The 17,602-nt window shown below is 38.4% G+C and overlaps 1 protein-coding gene across 1 annotated transcript in view; it reads left to right on the top strand.

Moving 5' to 3' along the window:
• The first annotated feature begins 381 nt into the window (after window positions 1-381).
• Window positions 382-17,602, top strand: part of RNF103 (ring finger protein 103) — a 21,001-nt gene continuing 3,780 nt past the window's right edge. The window contains exons 1-3 of the mRNA XM_077766678.1: window positions 382-860; window positions 2,901-3,040; window positions 12,653-12,768. Of these exons, the coding sequence (XP_077622804.1) occupies window positions 635-860; window positions 2,901-3,040; window positions 12,653-12,768 (482 nt within the window). The 5' untranslated portion in view covers window positions 382-634. The remainder of the gene's footprint in view (window positions 861-2,900; window positions 3,041-12,652; window positions 12,769-17,602) is intronic.

The raw sequence follows: 17,602 nt of genomic DNA, 5'->3' as shown, positions 1-17,602 counted from the left end.
GATCATTAACTGCCCTATTTGTACGAAAAACACACAAATTGACAGCCCAAAGTCCAATCCTTAGCCAAAATCCTTTACTGAACATCTACAGGACAAAAGGAAAGTGGAGAAGACACCGGGGAGGTAATTGTTGGGGGCAAAAGCTTTCCGTGTCCCTGCTGTNCCACCGGCCCCCCCGCCTCCCCGGCCCGCCGCCCCTCCGGCCCTGGCCTCCCGCCCAGCCTTCCTTTGTGGAGCTGAATGATTTTGGGGGGCCTCCTCCCTCCTCCTTGCGATTACGGTGCTGGAAGGCCGACCCCACCACCTCGGTCAGAGCCCCCCGCGGGAGGGAAACGTCCGTCGTTTTGTTCCCTGAGGGCCCACCCGCGCCCCGCNTCTCGCCTCTCGACGGGAAGGCCCCGCGCGAGGCTCTGCGCTTCTGCCTCTCCGCGTCTTTTCCTCACCGCCCCCCCTTCGCACAAATAGCCTAACCCCCTATCCCCCGGCCGGCGATGGCGCGACAGTGAGGGCGGCGAGGCCGGACCACGCTGGGACAGTGCCCGCGCCCCAGCGGGCGTGAGCACCCACTTCCCCGCTCCGCGCCCCTCTTTTTCGTCTTCTGAGCTCTCTGAGAAGAGAGAAGACGCAGGGGAAGATGTGGCTGAAACTGTTTTTCCTGCTCCTCTATTTTCTGGTCCTGTTCGTCCTGGCCAGGTTTTTTGAGGCCATTGTGTGGTATGAAACTGGCATCTTTGCCACCCAGCTGGTGGATCCGGTGGCGCTGAGCTTCAAGAAGCTGAAGACCATTCTGGAGTGCCGGGGGCTGGGGTACTCGGGGCTGCCCGAGAAGAAGGATGTCCGGGAGCTGGTGGAAAAGTCAGGCGAGTATCGGGCTCCCGTAGGGTCCCCCTCCACGGGGTGGAGGGGGCGACTTGTACTTCCTCGTGCCTGGTGGGTCCCNAATTAGTTTTAGGGGTGTTGCTGTTTCCTTTTAAGTTCTTTTTTTTTTAAATAACAGATTTAAGTACAGCTTCTTAATATTGTTTACTAAAAAAACCATTTTCTTAAAATTAGGGACCGTCAGACAGACTGGTTACAGACAAACTGTAAAGCATTATTTGTCAGTCGAAATTCATAAGGATATGAGGAGTACCCCAAAACGTTGTCTGTAGTTAGCAGTATTTGTCACGATAATAACTAATAATAGTATAATAACAGGAGGGAAAAATATCATTGGAATGTTTAGTATCAAAGAGGCATTTAGGGCTAAGATTTAACTTTTAAATCATGAGTTTAAATATCGAGAAAGTGGACTGACTGTACAGTATTGGCTTTCATACTTGAAGTTTGGTGAAAATAAAGTATTTTTTTTGTGAATGCCGACCTTGTTTTGTTTATATTGTTGTCAGGGTTTTAAAAAAATCCTTATGCCTTGTATGTAAACTTTTTCCGTTTAGAAGTTACAGACACTGCTGCATCAACTTAAATGGGTTGAGAAATAGAATTGAAATAGCGCTAAGTGAATATTTATTTAACATTTTAAGGAAAAATGCATTGTCTGTTAGTTTGGAGCAGGATTAAGTAAGATATATAGTTAATTTTTTTCACCCCTCAAGAAAATATATCTTTGTTTAGGTAAACTCCCTGGAAGGGGAATGTACTGTAACTAGAGAAAGGGATTCTGGGTTACTGTAGGAAGCAGTTGAAACTGATGGTTATCTTTTTTGTTGTTTCAAGTNACCTTATTTAGTACCCTGTAGCCATGTAGTGTGATAAACAAGAATACTAACTCCAGAGGAGGTGAGCATTCACATATTTGCAGGTTAAGGGTTATCAAACTTGTATCTCACTACTGGGGTAGTGATATAAACATAATATTTACATGTAAACGTGATGCTTTCTTCTAGAGAAAACATAAAATCGGGTTTTTTTCTTACCTCTTGTTTACTGTCTGGCTTATGGTAAGTTACTTGTACAATGGGGGCGGGGAATGGGAAATGGAGTAAGGTAGATCTCTAATAAATGAATTTTCTAGGTTTAGAAATGAGAAGTATCTTCACTGCCACAACCAACTCATTTCCCATGCTAAAAAAAATTTAATGACACTTCTTTCTTTTAACTTATATTGAGTGTTGCTTCCTTTGGGCCTAAAAATACTTGTCACTTTGTACAAGGAACACACATATCATTTCAAGAATGCACACAGCCTCCAAAAATATAACTCAGATCACACATTTTATAGCAGAGAAGTCGTCGTATAGCAGTTTAAGTTTATAATTTAAGTATTTGTTGTAAATGATTTTGCTGCTAGCATGATACAGTGCTTGTTTTCACATTTAAGACAAAATTAGAATAATTTGACATTAGTGCTTTCCTTTTTATTTGATCACATAAGCTCTCAATTTACACTGAAAATTTGAGTATGAATATGGAGGGTTTTTTTTTTTCTTACAGGTAATCTTTTGTATCTAACCTTCAAGACTTACAGGTTTTAAGCAGGTGTTGATGGCAAATTCTGTAACCCATTTCTAAATCTTATAAGTCCGAAGTATGTAAATCATACTGTTTAAAAATTATGTGAAGCCTGGACATGTCACACACAAAACTAAATAATACTGTGATGGCTTTTTGGGCTTACCAGGAAATAAGGTAATTTCCTAATAAATTATGTGATGACCTCACTAGCATGTGAGTTCCATGAGAGGATGGATTTTTGTCTGTTCACTGTTGTCTGACACATAGTAGGTTCTTATGACATACTCACTGAATCTTAAATGGGTATATTCAGGTTCTACTCTTCTGTAGAGTAAAATGGAAGTACTATGACATGATTTTTAAACAGTGTATAATGGAATTAATCATTGAAGTTGGGAATGTGGGATTTTTGAAATCTTACTACTGTTATTTTTTTCTTTCTTCAGGTGACTTGATGGAAGGTGAACTCTATTCTGCACTCAAGGAAGAAGAAGCATCTGAATCTGTTTCTAGTACCAATTTCAGTGGTGAAATGCACTTCTATGAGCTTGTAGAAGACACAAAAGATGGCATCTGGCTGGTTCAGGTATCTCAGAAAAACAGTGATAGAAGTGAAATTATTTTTACCAAAATAGTGTTTACCAGTTGGTGACACTTCTATGTATTTGTGTCACGCTTTTTCAACATAACTCAGTTCTCATAAGGAGGCTCCAGTGTCCTCTTAAAGAGTTCTACAGATTAATGGAAAATGAAAATTGAAGAGTGGGGGACAGGAAGTGTTGGAGAAAAAGGGTTGACTGTTTAAAATCGACAGAAACAAATCCATTTTAGTTGTTGGATCTTCATTAAAGTGTGAAACCACATATATTTCTTTCGTTGAGTGATTTGCGTTGTTATAGTTTTGATTAACTCCAGTTAGTAATTCAGTAATCCAAATGGTTTTTGTATCTAAAGGAAAAACCCTGAAGTAAAAGTAAGAGAATCCTGTTATTAGGGAAGTAGCCAACTTTGTGACTATAGAGGAAAAGATATTATGGGGAATGGTGGGGAGTGCTCATTACTTTGCTTATGAAATTGATGAGATGATAATTTTAAACCTTAGCTCTTGTGATATCAAGACTGTGAAATTGAATTAGCATATTAGAGTTGTAGAGCTATGAAGGGTCTAAAAAATCAACTTTTATATTTTGCCAACTGTGGTTTTATGTATCACTCGATGGTAAATGAGTGGGCATACATTATCGTGTATGGATTTTTATACAAATTAGAAAAATCAATATTGTGTCGAACATCAAATTTCACAGATATTATTTAGGGCAAAGATAAAGTTGTTTAATTTTTTTTAAATGTAAGTTCACTTAAAGTAAAATATCAAATAATTTAACAGCATGATTTTGGCTAAAATTATGATTATTGAATCAGGATCAAATACCAGGACTCCTGATTCTTCTGTCCACTACTCTTGTCATTTCACACTGGGGTTGGCCAAGTTTGATTCAGAGTAGAAAAATCAAAATTGCTTCTTCATATTTCTGAGAACAATGACGTCAAAATATGGTAGAAAAAGCTATGAGTTCAGATGCAGTAGATTCAGATCTGGGTCTTGTCAGAGATTTGCAATATGATTGTAGATTGATAGATTTTCTGTTGTACCTGACCTCAAATAAAACATACACACCTAAGGAAGATGTAACAATACTGTGGTCCATGGGGATAAAGAGTTGAGGTTTGGGAATTCTTCAGGTGATTACATTGGCTATTCATGACTTTGCTTTACACGCAGTCTTCCTATTGTGTCTGACCTTTTAGCTGCCAGATTGTCTAATTCAGTAATTTTTAAATTTAGCAAAGGGAAAACCTGGGAGGTTATGGATATAGTTTATACATTATCCATCAAATTCTAGTTTATTTCTCTGTGAATTGATATTGATAGTATCTTTAAAGCTTTAATTTAAAAGTGAATCCATTTCCTTTCTGAGATATTCATATCGGATAGTCTGATCAAGAAAGACTTGTTAGAGGGTGCCTGGGTGGCTCAGTCGGTTGAGCGTCTGGCTTTGGCTCAGGTCATGATCTCACAGTTCGAGGGTTTGAGCCCTGAGTCAGGCTTGTGACAGCTCAGAGCCTGGAGCCTGCTTCAAATTCTGTGTCTCCCTCTCTCTCTGCCCCTCCCCTGCTCACGCTCTGTCTTTCTCTGTCTCTCAAATATGAATAAACATTTAAAAAAAATTTTTTTAAAGAAAGACTTGTTGTTTTCGATAAAGATGCAGAACACCTTCCAAACTTGGAAAACCATGTCAAAAGTCTTGAAATTCTTTTGGTATATAGGATTCTGCCTATAAAAAAATGAACACATTCTGATTCACTAACTAACATATATTCTTGGCTTACAAATGACTTATTTTCTTTTTTAAGTTTGTTTATTTTTGAGAGACAATCGCAACCAGGTTCTGCCCTGTTACTGTGGAGCCCAATGCAAAGCTTGATCTCATAACCCTGAAATCATGACCTGAGTCAAAATCAACAGACGCTTAACCAACTGAGCCACCCAGTGCCCCTATTTTTTAATGTTCTATTAAATATAACCGTGGATTGGGGCACCTAAGTGGTTTAGTCCGTTAAGTGTCCAACTCTTGATTTTGGCTCAGGTCATGAGTTCGTCCTTTTGAGTTTGAGCCCCACATTGGGCTTTATGCCTCAGACCCTGAGCTGGGTGTGGAGTCTGCTTAAGATTTCCACTCTCCTTCTCTCTGCCCTTCTCTCCACCTCAAAAAAACAAACAAACAAACAAACAAAAAACAAAAAAACCCCACAAATTAAAAAAAGATCTAGATTAAAATCCCTTAATATATGACAAAATTGAAACAGTTTCTTTAGCAGTTAGTTGTATGCCAGGCCCTGGAGATACACCAGGAACATACAGCAGGCTAATCCTTGCTCTCTCAGGCAGCTCACATTCCACTTGGGAGAGGTAGGCAATAAATAAGTAAATATTTAATACAACATCAAGCTAGTGGAAAATGCTAAGGAGAAAAATAAACAAGGCAAGGAGTCAGAGAATGACAAAGAATTCTCTGATAAAGTGACACTTGAATGAAATGAAGAACAAATAATGAATGATTGTGAAGGTTAGCATTTAAATTGTAATCACTAAATAATTTTCCTCTGAAAATATTTTTTAAGCCTCACAGGTACTAGTGATTGAAAAATGACTCCTAAGAAAGATGGAATGTATTTGTATGGTTCTCTGTGTGCTAATGGTAGTAGGACACACATTTAATTTTTCCAGTGACCTTCAGGATTTGCACTGATCACCCATGTCTGGCTTATGTCACTTGGAGTCAGGGGCTTATATCTGTCAACTGGATTGGCTTAGAAGAACAGTCTCTCAATTGTGCAGGACAATTGAGAAGATTGAGATTGAGACCCTGTCCTCAAGCATTCTAAAGTCACCAAGCTAAACCATCAGCACAGATGTTGGTTTAAACTCTTAAAAGGGGGCTGTTTTGTTGTTGTTGTTGTTTTGTTTTTTAAAGTGAAAACGTCTGTTAGGAACAAGATAAGTATTCTCTTGGTTGTTTGTCATTCTTTCAGCTCAGATCATATTTATCTAATCTCTTGTGAAGGATAACTTAAAAATTCTGGTTTTAATAATTTCAATTATATTTCTTTTCTATTTGTTTTAAAAGAAGCTGACCAATTTCAGTTGGCTCTGTCATTTTTTTTTTTTTTTTTTAGTTTGTGAGAAGTGCATAGATCCCAGCCAGTTCAATCCTCTTCAGATTACCTTTTTGTAGGTAGCCTGTGTAAGAAATATTTAAACACTTCAGAGTTTTTTCTTTTCCTTCCATTTTTCTAATATCCTTCCTTACTCCAATGAATTACGGTTTTCTTTTGTATTTATTGAGAAAAAAATGTAGTTAGATGTCATAAAACTGATAATTAGGACTTTAGGCTTCATATATCATGTCATTGAAAGGATGTCTGGATTTACTTATTTAGGGAAAGTGTGACTTTTTTAAAGTTGTTTTTTTTTTAAGTTTATTTTGAGAGAGAGAGAATGCACATGAGTGGGTGAAGAGCAGAGACAGAGGGAGAGTCCCAAGTGGGTTGCACAGATGGTAAGATCATGACCTGAGGTGAAATCAAGAGTCGGATGCTTAACCAACTAGGCCACCCAGGTGCCCCGAAAATGGTACTTTAATAAATGGGTATATTACTTACCTATTTCATCACTTGCTAAGTTCATTATTTTTCTGTAGTGGATTGGTAATCTAGGTTGATTATCTTTTTTGGTGACACTACATGTGGAATGACCCTACATGAGAAAAATAAATTACTATAAATTATTTAATTTATCCTGTGTTCCTTATGAATGTGTCTTCTGTGCAGCTCATGCTTTTATTTGCTGCATGATACATGTTAATGGTCTTTATATCTTTCTTTTCCTAATTGTTCTGAAATGTGTTAGTGCTCATGAATTATCCTTACATTAAACCAGAATAGTAGGACACTCCTTTTCATGTCAAGCTTTTCCACATCTATCCTGATATGGAATATGAATATTACACTTCATGTAATATGAGGTGAAAAGAACTAATTTCAGGTTTCCAGGCAGCAACACATATGGGACATGTAACACATTATATAACCCCTGGAACAACTAAGTCCTCTTTTTTCCTAACAGTTCTAACAATCTAAGTTTTCCTGCTTTGTTCCTAACTTAAGCTCATGTCTTTCGTTAGTTATTGATCTTCTAGTGTTGTGGATTCTTTGATTTTACCACCACCCAATCATCTAAGTATCACAAATTAAAGAGTTACTTCCCCTGCCCCCACCCCAGAAAACTCTTAGGCAGATGGCACAGTGGCTAGCCTGAAATGGAAAAGTTAGTATGCTCTGCAGGACTCATTGATTTATCCTTATCTTAACATTTCAATTTCTCCTTTTTGACCTTTGTTCAAGGAAGGACTGTGATATTTGTTCCCTACTGGCTTTTTCCCCATCATAAGGAATTTAATGTTACTAGAATTGAGGTAGCAATGAAAAGCATCACATGATTTAAAGTAAAACGTTGGTCAATATTTACCGAAGTATCATGTTATTCTATTTCCTGTTTGGCTAAAAAGAGTTAATAGCTGTTATAAAACTTGTTTATTTTTTTTTCTAGATGAAGCTTTGTTTAGGGAGATTCTAACCTATTTATTCCTTTCTTGACTTTAGAGTCACCTTTAGAGGTGAAATACGTGGCAACCACTTTATCATTTATTTTGTTTTGGTGAAAACTTTTATTTCTGTTTACTCATAAAGAAAGCTAGTGAAGATACCAAAGAAGTAATTAAATGCCATTGGGTTTTGTTTTTCCAATCGCTTGTCCCCACTTTTAATAGTTTTATACAATTTGTATATATTTATTTAAGTTGGTCTATGATCAGGACCCCTGGGTAGTTCAGTCGGTTAAGCATCCAACTTCAGCTCAAGTTGTGATCTCGTGGTTTGTGAGTTCGAGCCCTGTGTCAGGCTCTGTGCTGACAGCTCAGAGCCTGGACCCTGCTTTAGATTCTGTGTCTCCCTCCCTCTCTGCCCCTCCCCTGCTCATGCTCTATCTCTCTTTCTCTCAAAAATAAACATTAAAAAAAAAAAGTTGGTCTATGATTTTGAAAGTAGGAGCTCCTTATTAAAATGAAATATTGAGGGGCACCTGAGTGGCTTAGTTGGTTAAGCGTCCGACTTTCGCTTAGGTCATGATCTCACATTCATGGGTTCGAGCCCCGCGTCGGGCTCTGTGCTGACTGCCAGCTCAGAGCCTGGAGCCTGTTTCAGTCTGTGACTCCCTCTGTCTCTGACCCTCCCTTGCTCACGCTGTCTCTCTCTCTCTCCTAGAAATAATAAATAAATAAAAAAATTAAAAAAATAAAAATAAAATGAAATGTTGAGAAATGCAGAAAATATCATAGCACAGCTCTCCTCTTCTGGGGAGTTATGTTACTTAATGTAGTCTAGATGCTGTGACGGCATCTATGGCAGATACTCTGATTACGTCTAAACATTAGGGAAAAGGATATGGCTTTTTTTTTCTTATACCAATGTAATACCTATAATATTGTGGAAGGGAATAGACCGTAAACTGAACCCCAGGTTTTCTTTGCAATGTTAAACTGGACTACACAAGGTTAACATCAGAAAATATGTGCACTTAGCACCACATGCTGTCCAACACAGTTCCGTGCATCGTGTGCTGGAGCCAACTCATACTGCACATGAAGAGTGTTAACATCTCTTTCCAACTCCAGGTTTAGGGATAACACATTGGTAACTTGAAAGTGGCCATATGGGAGTATTTATACCAAGGAAATCAGCAAGTAATAGAAATCAGAGCTTCCTTTTTCTTTTGGAGAGCTAGTTGTTAAACATCTATCAGCAAACCCACTGGTTTCATCCATTTATCCAACCATCTAGCAAATACTTATTGAAATCTAATGTGCCAGCTAAACCTTATGATTAGCACTCAGGGCACAAAGATGAAAAACCTATAGCCTGTGCCATAAAACGGCTTACAATTTGGTTTACTAAATAAAATGTATAGATCAGTAAAAATCTCAGTATATGATTACCTTTCCCAGCTGAGTTAGATGGTTTGTTTTGGTGTTAGCATCTTGAGAGATGAAGAACTCTATTGACAGGGAAGTGGCACCTAGGAAAATTACGGTAGTTTTTTTCTGGAAAAAGTGTATTTTTAAATTCATTGAATTAGAAGTCTGTATGTCTCAGTGGGGTCAAGAACACTGATATGTAATTGGATAATAAGGTACTACTTATGCTAGTGTTTGTCCAGAAAATATTCCAGGTGATGGGTTGCTGGGGAAGGGACTCATAAGAGATGTCAAAACTTGGCGGCTTCAGAGAACCTGTATAGGCAGAAGTAGAAGAATGAAGTTACTAAGCTGTAAAAAGCTAAAATAGTTTAGTTCAACATGAATATTTAATGAGTACCCAAATGAGTTAGGCACTATAGTAGCTGCAGGAAATACAATGGTGAGCCAGTGTAGGGCTGCCAGTTAGAGAGGCAGATACCCTGGGAAGGGGGAGGGAAAGATTCCTTCACTTCCAGCCTATCCTGCCAAGTCTGTCCCAGACTTGGAACTCAGGCTGTACTTTCATCTAGTTTTTTTCTAGTTTCTGAAAATATTCCCCACAGAGAACACAACATCCTTCCTGAACTGCCGAGGAGTATGTCTCTGCTTTTAATAAGACCAGCAGTGTGAGTGCCACTCAGAATCATCGTGCATACTTTTGGATATGAGCTGTAAGTTGGGAGCTCCTGCTGGTGTGACCCAGTAGTAATAGGCTTAGAATGTGTGATTGTGCCATGTGACTCCGCCCGATGAGTTATTTTGTGAAGATATTAAAATGTTTAGTGGTGATTTCATTCAACCTCTACAAAATTTAATTTATACTGGACCTTTAGTTGAATAATGTAACTGTATAGGGCATTGGACAGAGCAATTTCTAATTACATAAATGTAACTGCAGAGTCCAACAAAATGCTTTCACACAATGAATGCCTAGAGGAGTTTTCATTTTTGTGTGGCTCTCTCTGTTAGGGATCATTAAACTCTTCAAAAGCCAGTGTTGGAACAGCTTGCTGAGTAAATAAGGCCCTGGGGTTAAACACTGTCGCATACCTGCTTAGATGTTCCCACCTCTGATCATAGACTTGTGTTGTCTGTGCTGTAACCAGGGGTGCCTGCCAACAACTCCTTCTCATTCCTAGTTCCTTTCCTAGAATTGGAGCTCTTGTAAGTCTAAAAGATATCTGTGTGGTGGACAAGATCTTCACTGAAGGATGCCCCTAGACTTAGGGCCATACCTTACAATGACTAAAGCAACCTCATAACCCCTTGATGCAATGTCATTATAAACACTGACCTGAAATGTTTGGGTTATTTACAGCCTTGATCAGGAAATGGGAGTGAAAAGGAAGCTCTATTTAGGAAAGAGTTCTTTTAAAAAGTAGGGAGTACAGTAATGTGAATCCACAGAGAATTCTTAATCCTTCTCTGTAATCTGGAAAATAAATGCAAAATGTCTTTGATTACTTGATGGAAAGAAGAACTACCATATTGTCTCTTTTAAAAAAAAAATGTTTATTTTGAAAGAGAGAGCGTGCACACAAGCATGGGAGAGGGGCAGACAGGGAGAGAGAGAGAATCCCAAACAGTTTCTGCGCTGTCAGCACAGAGCCCTATGTAGAGCTCAAACTCATGAATCTGTGAGATCATGACCTGAGCTGAGATCAAGAGTTGAGTGCCCAACCAAGTGCATCTACCATATTTACTCTTGAGTAGTAGGGAAAAAAAGAAAAATACCTGCCTTGCTTTATCTTCCTGATTATTCAGGTAAAATAGATCCAGCCCTTTTTGACCATGGAAAAAATGTGAAAGCTAGAGACTTAGCTGGGTAACGTATGAACCTCAGAAAGAGCTTTCATGTCCTCAGATTGCCCTTTTCCTGGTTACCTCAACCATCTGAGCATTTATTTATTTATTTATTTTTAAAATTTTTATTTATTTCTAGGAGTGAGAGAGATAGACAGCGTGAACAGGGGAGGGTCAGAGAGAGAGGGAGACACAGACTCTGAAATAGGCTCCAGGCTCTAAGCTGGCAGTCAGCACAGAGCCCGACGCGGGGCTCGAACCCACGAACCGCGAGATCATGACCTAAGCGAAAGTCGGACACTCAACCGACTAAGCCACCCAGGCGCCCCTGAGCATTTAAATAATAAATGTCTCCTTCAATAAGACCATCCATTTTCACTGAAAAGCACTATCAAAACCATTTGCTTTAATGCCGTAAATTGTGTATGCGTTTGTGTATTTATTAAGCATGAAAGTTGTTACAAAATATTAGGTACCAGACATATGTCTCTGTAGATGTGGGGATGATAGTAGCAATGGTATATGGCAGGGATTAGTAGACAGTGTTCTGTCTGCGCAAAAAGTGAATTTCAAAAAGTGAATTTCAAGTCACTAGTTACCACTGTGTGCTCTCTCTCTTCCTGCTGCCCTTGAAATTTGTTAGGCTTCCCAACAGAGAGGCCACCATGAGGTAGCTGCACCACTCTTGCATCTCCCAGGGAGTAGACTATCGGCACTCATTTCACACACATACCTGGGATTTCACTTCCTGGAGGCTTTGTGGACATGAAAATGGGCCTTCCTCCCAGAAAGGACCCCAGAGTATTGTGTTGTAATTTTCAGTTAGATAACATCGGCTGCATAGCATTTGTGAAAATAAACTTGGCCTATATACCCTGGGCTTAAAATAAATCAAACAGATGGTTCATGAAGACTTTAGACATTTTTGGCTTTCGTTTAAGTTCCCATTTAGTTGTTTTTGTGTTTCTTTTTTAAATATATAATTCATTTTTTATCAGTATCTCTGTTGAAGTCTTGCCTTCCTTCAAAACAGGAAGGTTAGGGAATAAAAGGAAAAGGCATTAACGATTAGAAAAGCTGAGAAAGAAGTCGTTACACATTTTGAAGGTTAATTTACAATTTTTCCTTTTACTTTTATTTTTTTTTAAAAAAATCTTTTACTTCTCCCAATCTTAATTGTGTTTGAAAGCTATTTGCAGATTTGAAAGAGAAGTTCCAGAGTGTAGAATTCATTGTAGTAATTTTTATATATTAGAACCTTTTGTGATTGTTAAGAAAAAGCTGTAGAGGTGGCAGTATTGATTTAATCAAAGCATAGTTTAATAGAAAATATATGTTTGACTCTTGGCTCCATAATTAGACTTTTAAAAAGTGAAATTTGAACTCATTGAACTCACATGTGATAATTTCTAGTAAGCTTTATTTGGATTATTGTTTAAAATTTTCATAGTGGAGAAATGACTCCAAGGGCCATTTTCTTCCTGTGTAACTTAATTCTAAAGAATCAGGATGGAGGATGTGGCTAGCTTTTTAATATGGTTTTGATTCCCCCTCAGTGTAACTGCCACAAAGTGTGGAAGTTTAATGCACTGTACTCAATGTTCTAAGCCTTTTCAGCTGGACACTTATTTCTTCAAGAATTGCAATGATGATAGAACAGAATCTTTTTGCAAAAGGTGAAGATATATTATTGATATAAGTGATTGGTTTGACTTCATTTTAGGTAATTAAAGTTTCTGTTTTTCTTTCTGGGAGAATAGGTCATAGCAAATGACAGAAGTCCCTTGGTCGGTAAAATCCACTGGGAGAAAATGGTGAAAAAGGTGTCGAGATTTGGAATACGTACAGGCACTTTTAATTGTTCCAGTGACCCCAGGTGAGTTGACTAGGCAATTCTTAGAATTTGAGTTCTGACCAGAATTGTCTTACTTAATGACGACAATGATAAAGCCTATTTGAACTGAAAGATAATTATGTTTAGGACGCTTGAGTTAAACAGGCTCTTGATAAATAGTTTTTGATAAACTGACAGTTTCTTTCTGAGCTGCTTTCTTTCTCTATCCCATTCTTCTGTATTCTTTCTAGTGGGAATGACTCTTAAGAATATGTCTTCAGTCCTTTTGTTTCAATTTTCTTCCCAAAGAGACTTCAGCACATTATAACTTTGTGCTGACAGAAATCTTTTGTTATAATTCTGACTTCTAGTTTACATGTGCTGCTGTACAGCTGCTCCTAGATGTGCCCTTTTCCCTAAACCCAGTGGCCAAATTCAGATTCAGTTTCAGTTTTTTAAACCAAGTGTGTACCCTTTTCTACCCATCCTTTTTCTGTTTTTTACTGTTTTGCCTTTTGTTTCTCCCATTTTCTCAGACAAGAATCCTTGGAGGCATTTTTGTGTTCTTTTGTCATCATCTCCACTATTTCATCTGTCGTGTTATTTCTTGTTTCATTATTACATTATTTCTTTGAAATGCTTTTTAAGTTTTTATTTCTATTTATTTATTTTTATTTTTGAGAGTGGGAGCAGGAGAGGGACAGAGAGGGGGCTAGAGGGATCTGAAGGGGCCTCTGCACTGACAGCACAGAGCCCGATGCAGGGCTCGAACTCAGAAACCGTGAGATCATGACCTGAGCCCATGTCGGATGCTCAACTGACTGAGCCGCCCAGGCGCCCCTGAAGTACTTTTTTTTTCCACTTCTAGTGCCATCAAATTTTTACTTACAAGTATTCGTTCATTTAATTATTCATTCAGTAAATATGTAGTAAAAGATTAGCATGTATACCATGTCTATTTAGTGCTGTGGAGAAGAGGGTGTATGATATATATGTAGAAAACCCCACAGCATCAGGTAGTTTCTAATGTACGTAATACAGCTGACTGTGTTACTTACTGATATGTGGCCCCAATGGGAAGCCCATTAGCTATGGAAAGCCCTTCTGTGCTACTGTTGTACCTCATTTTTTCCAGCCTTTTCTCCTTTAGGCTTATGTTTGCTTCAGTTTGCCTCAAGATTGTTTTGCTTACTGGAATTATCGGATGTGATCCACCCTGTAAGGTGTAGGATCCCCTGGGAGTTGGAGATAAGAAGGAAAGTTCTTGTATCTTCTAACTCACAGTCTCCCCGTCTTCCCACAAAGCTCTGCATTCTCATCTTCACCACATGTTAACACCTTTTGTTGAAATGTCCAAAGCAGCCTTAGTGTTTTAATGAAAAGGAAATCATTGTTATTTTTATCCTTCATTTGTCAATGACTGTTGCATTTGTCTAATTCCATCATTCCCAAATAGAGTGTGGGTGAAAGATCTTTCTCACCCTCACTGGTGATTGCAATACCAAAACAAGTGATAGTGCCAATTTTTTTTCAGATAATGCCAAAAGTCAGTATTATCATCACTATTTTATTGAAAAATAATTCAGAATGGATTTTGTAAAACATCAGTGAGCTAATTAATGTGTTTCAACACTGTAACTTATAAATATATTAGAAAATATCAAGTAAAAATAAGTTTACAAAAATATAAAGGTTAAACACATTTATGAATTGTTACATAACATTAATAAAGAATTCCAAAACAAGCTAAGCACAACAGAAAACAAAGGTAATCTATTTAATATGAAAAACTGAAGGAAATAGCAGTGTTGGACTTTTTTTGGTGTAGTCTTATAAAACAAAATGCATTAAAAATGCATTTTATCATTTCAAATGATAATTGAGTCAAGCAGATTTTAATACACATTTTTCTAGCTTTTCTTTTTGATTCTGTACTAGGTGAGGAATGATGAAGAGATACATGTAAGATCCCTTTGTATATTTTCCTCTATATCTTTCATCTTTAAATAATCTCACCTTGGGACGCCTGGGTGGCTCAGTCGGTTAAGCATCCAACTTCGGCTCAGGTCGTGATCTCACAGTGTGTGGGTTTGAGCTCTGTGCTGACAGCTAGCTCAGAGCCTGGAGCCTGCTTCAGATTCTGTATCTCCCTCTCTCTCTCTCTCACCCTCCCCTGCTCACACTGTCTCTCTCTCTCTCTCCCTCTCTCTCTCAGAAATAAATAAAACATTAAAAATGAATGAATGAATGAATGATCTCACCTCTTTGGGCTCCTGGTTGGTTCAGTTGGTTGAGTTTCTGACTCTTGATTTCAGCTCAGGTTATGGTCTCACAGTTTGTGGGCTTGAGCCCTGTATTGGGCTCTGTGCTGACAGTACAGAGCCTATTTGGGATTCTCTGTCTCCTCTCTATGCCCCTGCCTCCCCCCGCCCCGCAAATAAACATTTAAAAAATGTAAAAAAATAATCTCACCTCTTATTTATGGTGGAACAGATCTTTTTTTGAGCAAATTTTGCTCTTTGTTGATTGCAGCTACTATTTTTTGTTATCAGAAAAGCACTTTTACTTCATCTTTGGTTTCATCACAAGATGAAGATTTTGATGCATAGTTACTTATATCAGTTTTGATATGTCCTATTCACGTTAGCTTTTATTGGGAAAATCTTACAACTAGAATAAGAACTATTGCCATAGAAGCTGTGCTTAGTCAGTGTTGTTTTTTTCTGTTTTTGAGGATTTTGGAGATATAGAAGAACAAAACAGGGAGATCTAGAAACGTGTATTCAGAATGTCAGTGTAGGGTGGGGTACTTGGGTGGTTCAGTCTGTTAAGCATTCCTAGGTTTCGGCTCAGGTCATGATCTCATGGTTTGTGAGTTTGAGCCCTGCATTGGGCTCTGAGCTGTCAGTTGTCAGTGCAGGGCCCACTTCAGATCCTTTCTCCCCCTCTCTGTTTGCCCTTCCCCTGCTTATTCTCTCTCCCTCTCTCTCTAAAGAAATAAACTTAAAAAAAAAATGTCAATGCAGGGTATAACTGGGCAAGGAATAGTATTATTTAGCAAGTGTTGAATAATTGAGTCATCATCTTAATTTCAGATTTATTAAGTAAACACCAAACTCTCTACTCCACTGTTTATTTTGCTTTCTTTACTGGAGTTCTTTCTCTGGTGTGGCTCCCAGGGCAGCCTCCTCCACAAGCACAGGGGAGGAGGGGTAGACAGAGAGGGAGACAGAATCCAAAACAAGCTCCAGGCTCTGAGCTGTCAGCATAGAGCCCAATGTGGGGCTCAAACTCACAAACCACAAGATCATGACCTGATACAAAGTCGGACACTTAACGACTTAACCACCCGGATGCCCTGTGCTTTCTATCATTTTTAATCTTCAAAGTCTCTAAGAGATCTCAAAAGGTTTACTAATTTAAGAACGAGAGGTTATTAGGGGCGCCTGGGTGGCTCAGTCGGATAAGCATCCAACTTTGGCTCAGGTCATGATCTTGCACTCGTGGGTTTTTGTCCCATGTCCGGCTCTATGCTGACAACTCAGAGCCTGAAGCCTGCTTCGGCTTCTGTGTCTCCCTCTCTCTCTGCTCCTCCCCTACTCTTGGTCTGTCTCTCTCAAAATTAAATAAACATTAAAAAAAAAAACAACACCAAAAACCTAGAGGTTATTTTCATGGTATTGTCATTGAATTTATTCGAATCTTTATAAAAGTATATTTTTGAATTGTCAGTAAAAGTTTTTATATCAGTATAAGGTAATGTGAAATTATTTTTAAAAAATAATATGTACATTAGTCTTTATTTCTGTTTAGCTGTGGAGTTTTAAAATTGATACAATATACTTTGTTGGACTTCTTCAGACCAGTGTTTAGATGAATGTAACTAACCTAGTGTTTATAAGTATAGAGTTTTAGGGCGCCTGGGTGGCTTAGTTGGTTAAGCGACCGACTTCAGCTCAGGTCATGATCTCAGGGTTCGTGGGTTTGAGCCCCATGTCAGGCTCTGTGCTGACAGCTCAGACCCTGGAGCCTGCTTTGGATTCTGGGTCTCCCTCTCTCTCTGCCTCTTCCCCACTCATGCTCTATCCCTCTGTTTCTCAAAAATGAATAAACGTTAGAAAATTTTAATAAAAATAAGTATTAGAGTTTTTTTTTTACATCTGGAAAACCTGATAGAATTCAAAAGGTATATGATGACATACAGCTTTTTCTTTTCCTTGGTACTCTTAAATTCTATCTGGAAAGATAATCCTTAAAGCTATCACTTAATTCTGAACTGAAAAGAAAGCACAGAATACATTTGTTTTCTTATATGGAGAAATGTATACACTAAGACTTTCTTTGACTGTTTTGCTTTTCTGTCAGAAAGATTGTCATTTTATGGCACTACTCAGAAGCCAGTATTCTCTGAGGTAGTTATAGAAAGATTGAAAGGATAGCAAGAGTAGAAATGTGTCAACACAAGTATCCTTTGAAATTTAAAAATTAAAGCTACTTAAAGCTTTTTAAGATGTAAATAAGGCAATTACCTATTTGACTTGTTGCTTCTGAAGGCACAGGGTAAAAACAGAATTTATGTCAATGAATTACTTGCATTATACAAATACAGTGTTAAGGGAACAAGATATTTTCTTTGCAGGAATTGATAATTCTCAATCAATTTCACTTAAAGCAGTGTTGCTATTGGGGCGCCTGGGTGGCTCAGTTGGTTCAGCAGCCGACATGAGTTCAAGCCTTGCATTGGACTCTGTGCTGACAGTGCAGAGCCTGCTTGAGATTCTCTCTCTCTCTCTCTCTCTCTCTCTCTCTCTCTCTCTCTCTCTCTCTCTCCCCCTCCCTCCCTCCCTCCCTCCCTTTCTCTCCCTCTCCCTCCCTC

The sequence above is a fragment of the Crocuta crocuta genome, unplaced genomic scaffold (assembly GCF_008692635.1).
Source record: "Crocuta crocuta isolate KB4526 unplaced genomic scaffold, BGI_CrCroc_1.0 scaffold275, whole genome shotgun sequence".
Classification (NCBI taxonomy): Eukaryota; Metazoa; Chordata; class Mammalia; order Carnivora; family Hyaenidae; genus Crocuta; species Crocuta crocuta.
Note: the sequence above shows the minus strand (reverse complement) of the source record. Positions and strands in the feature narration are given on the sequence as shown.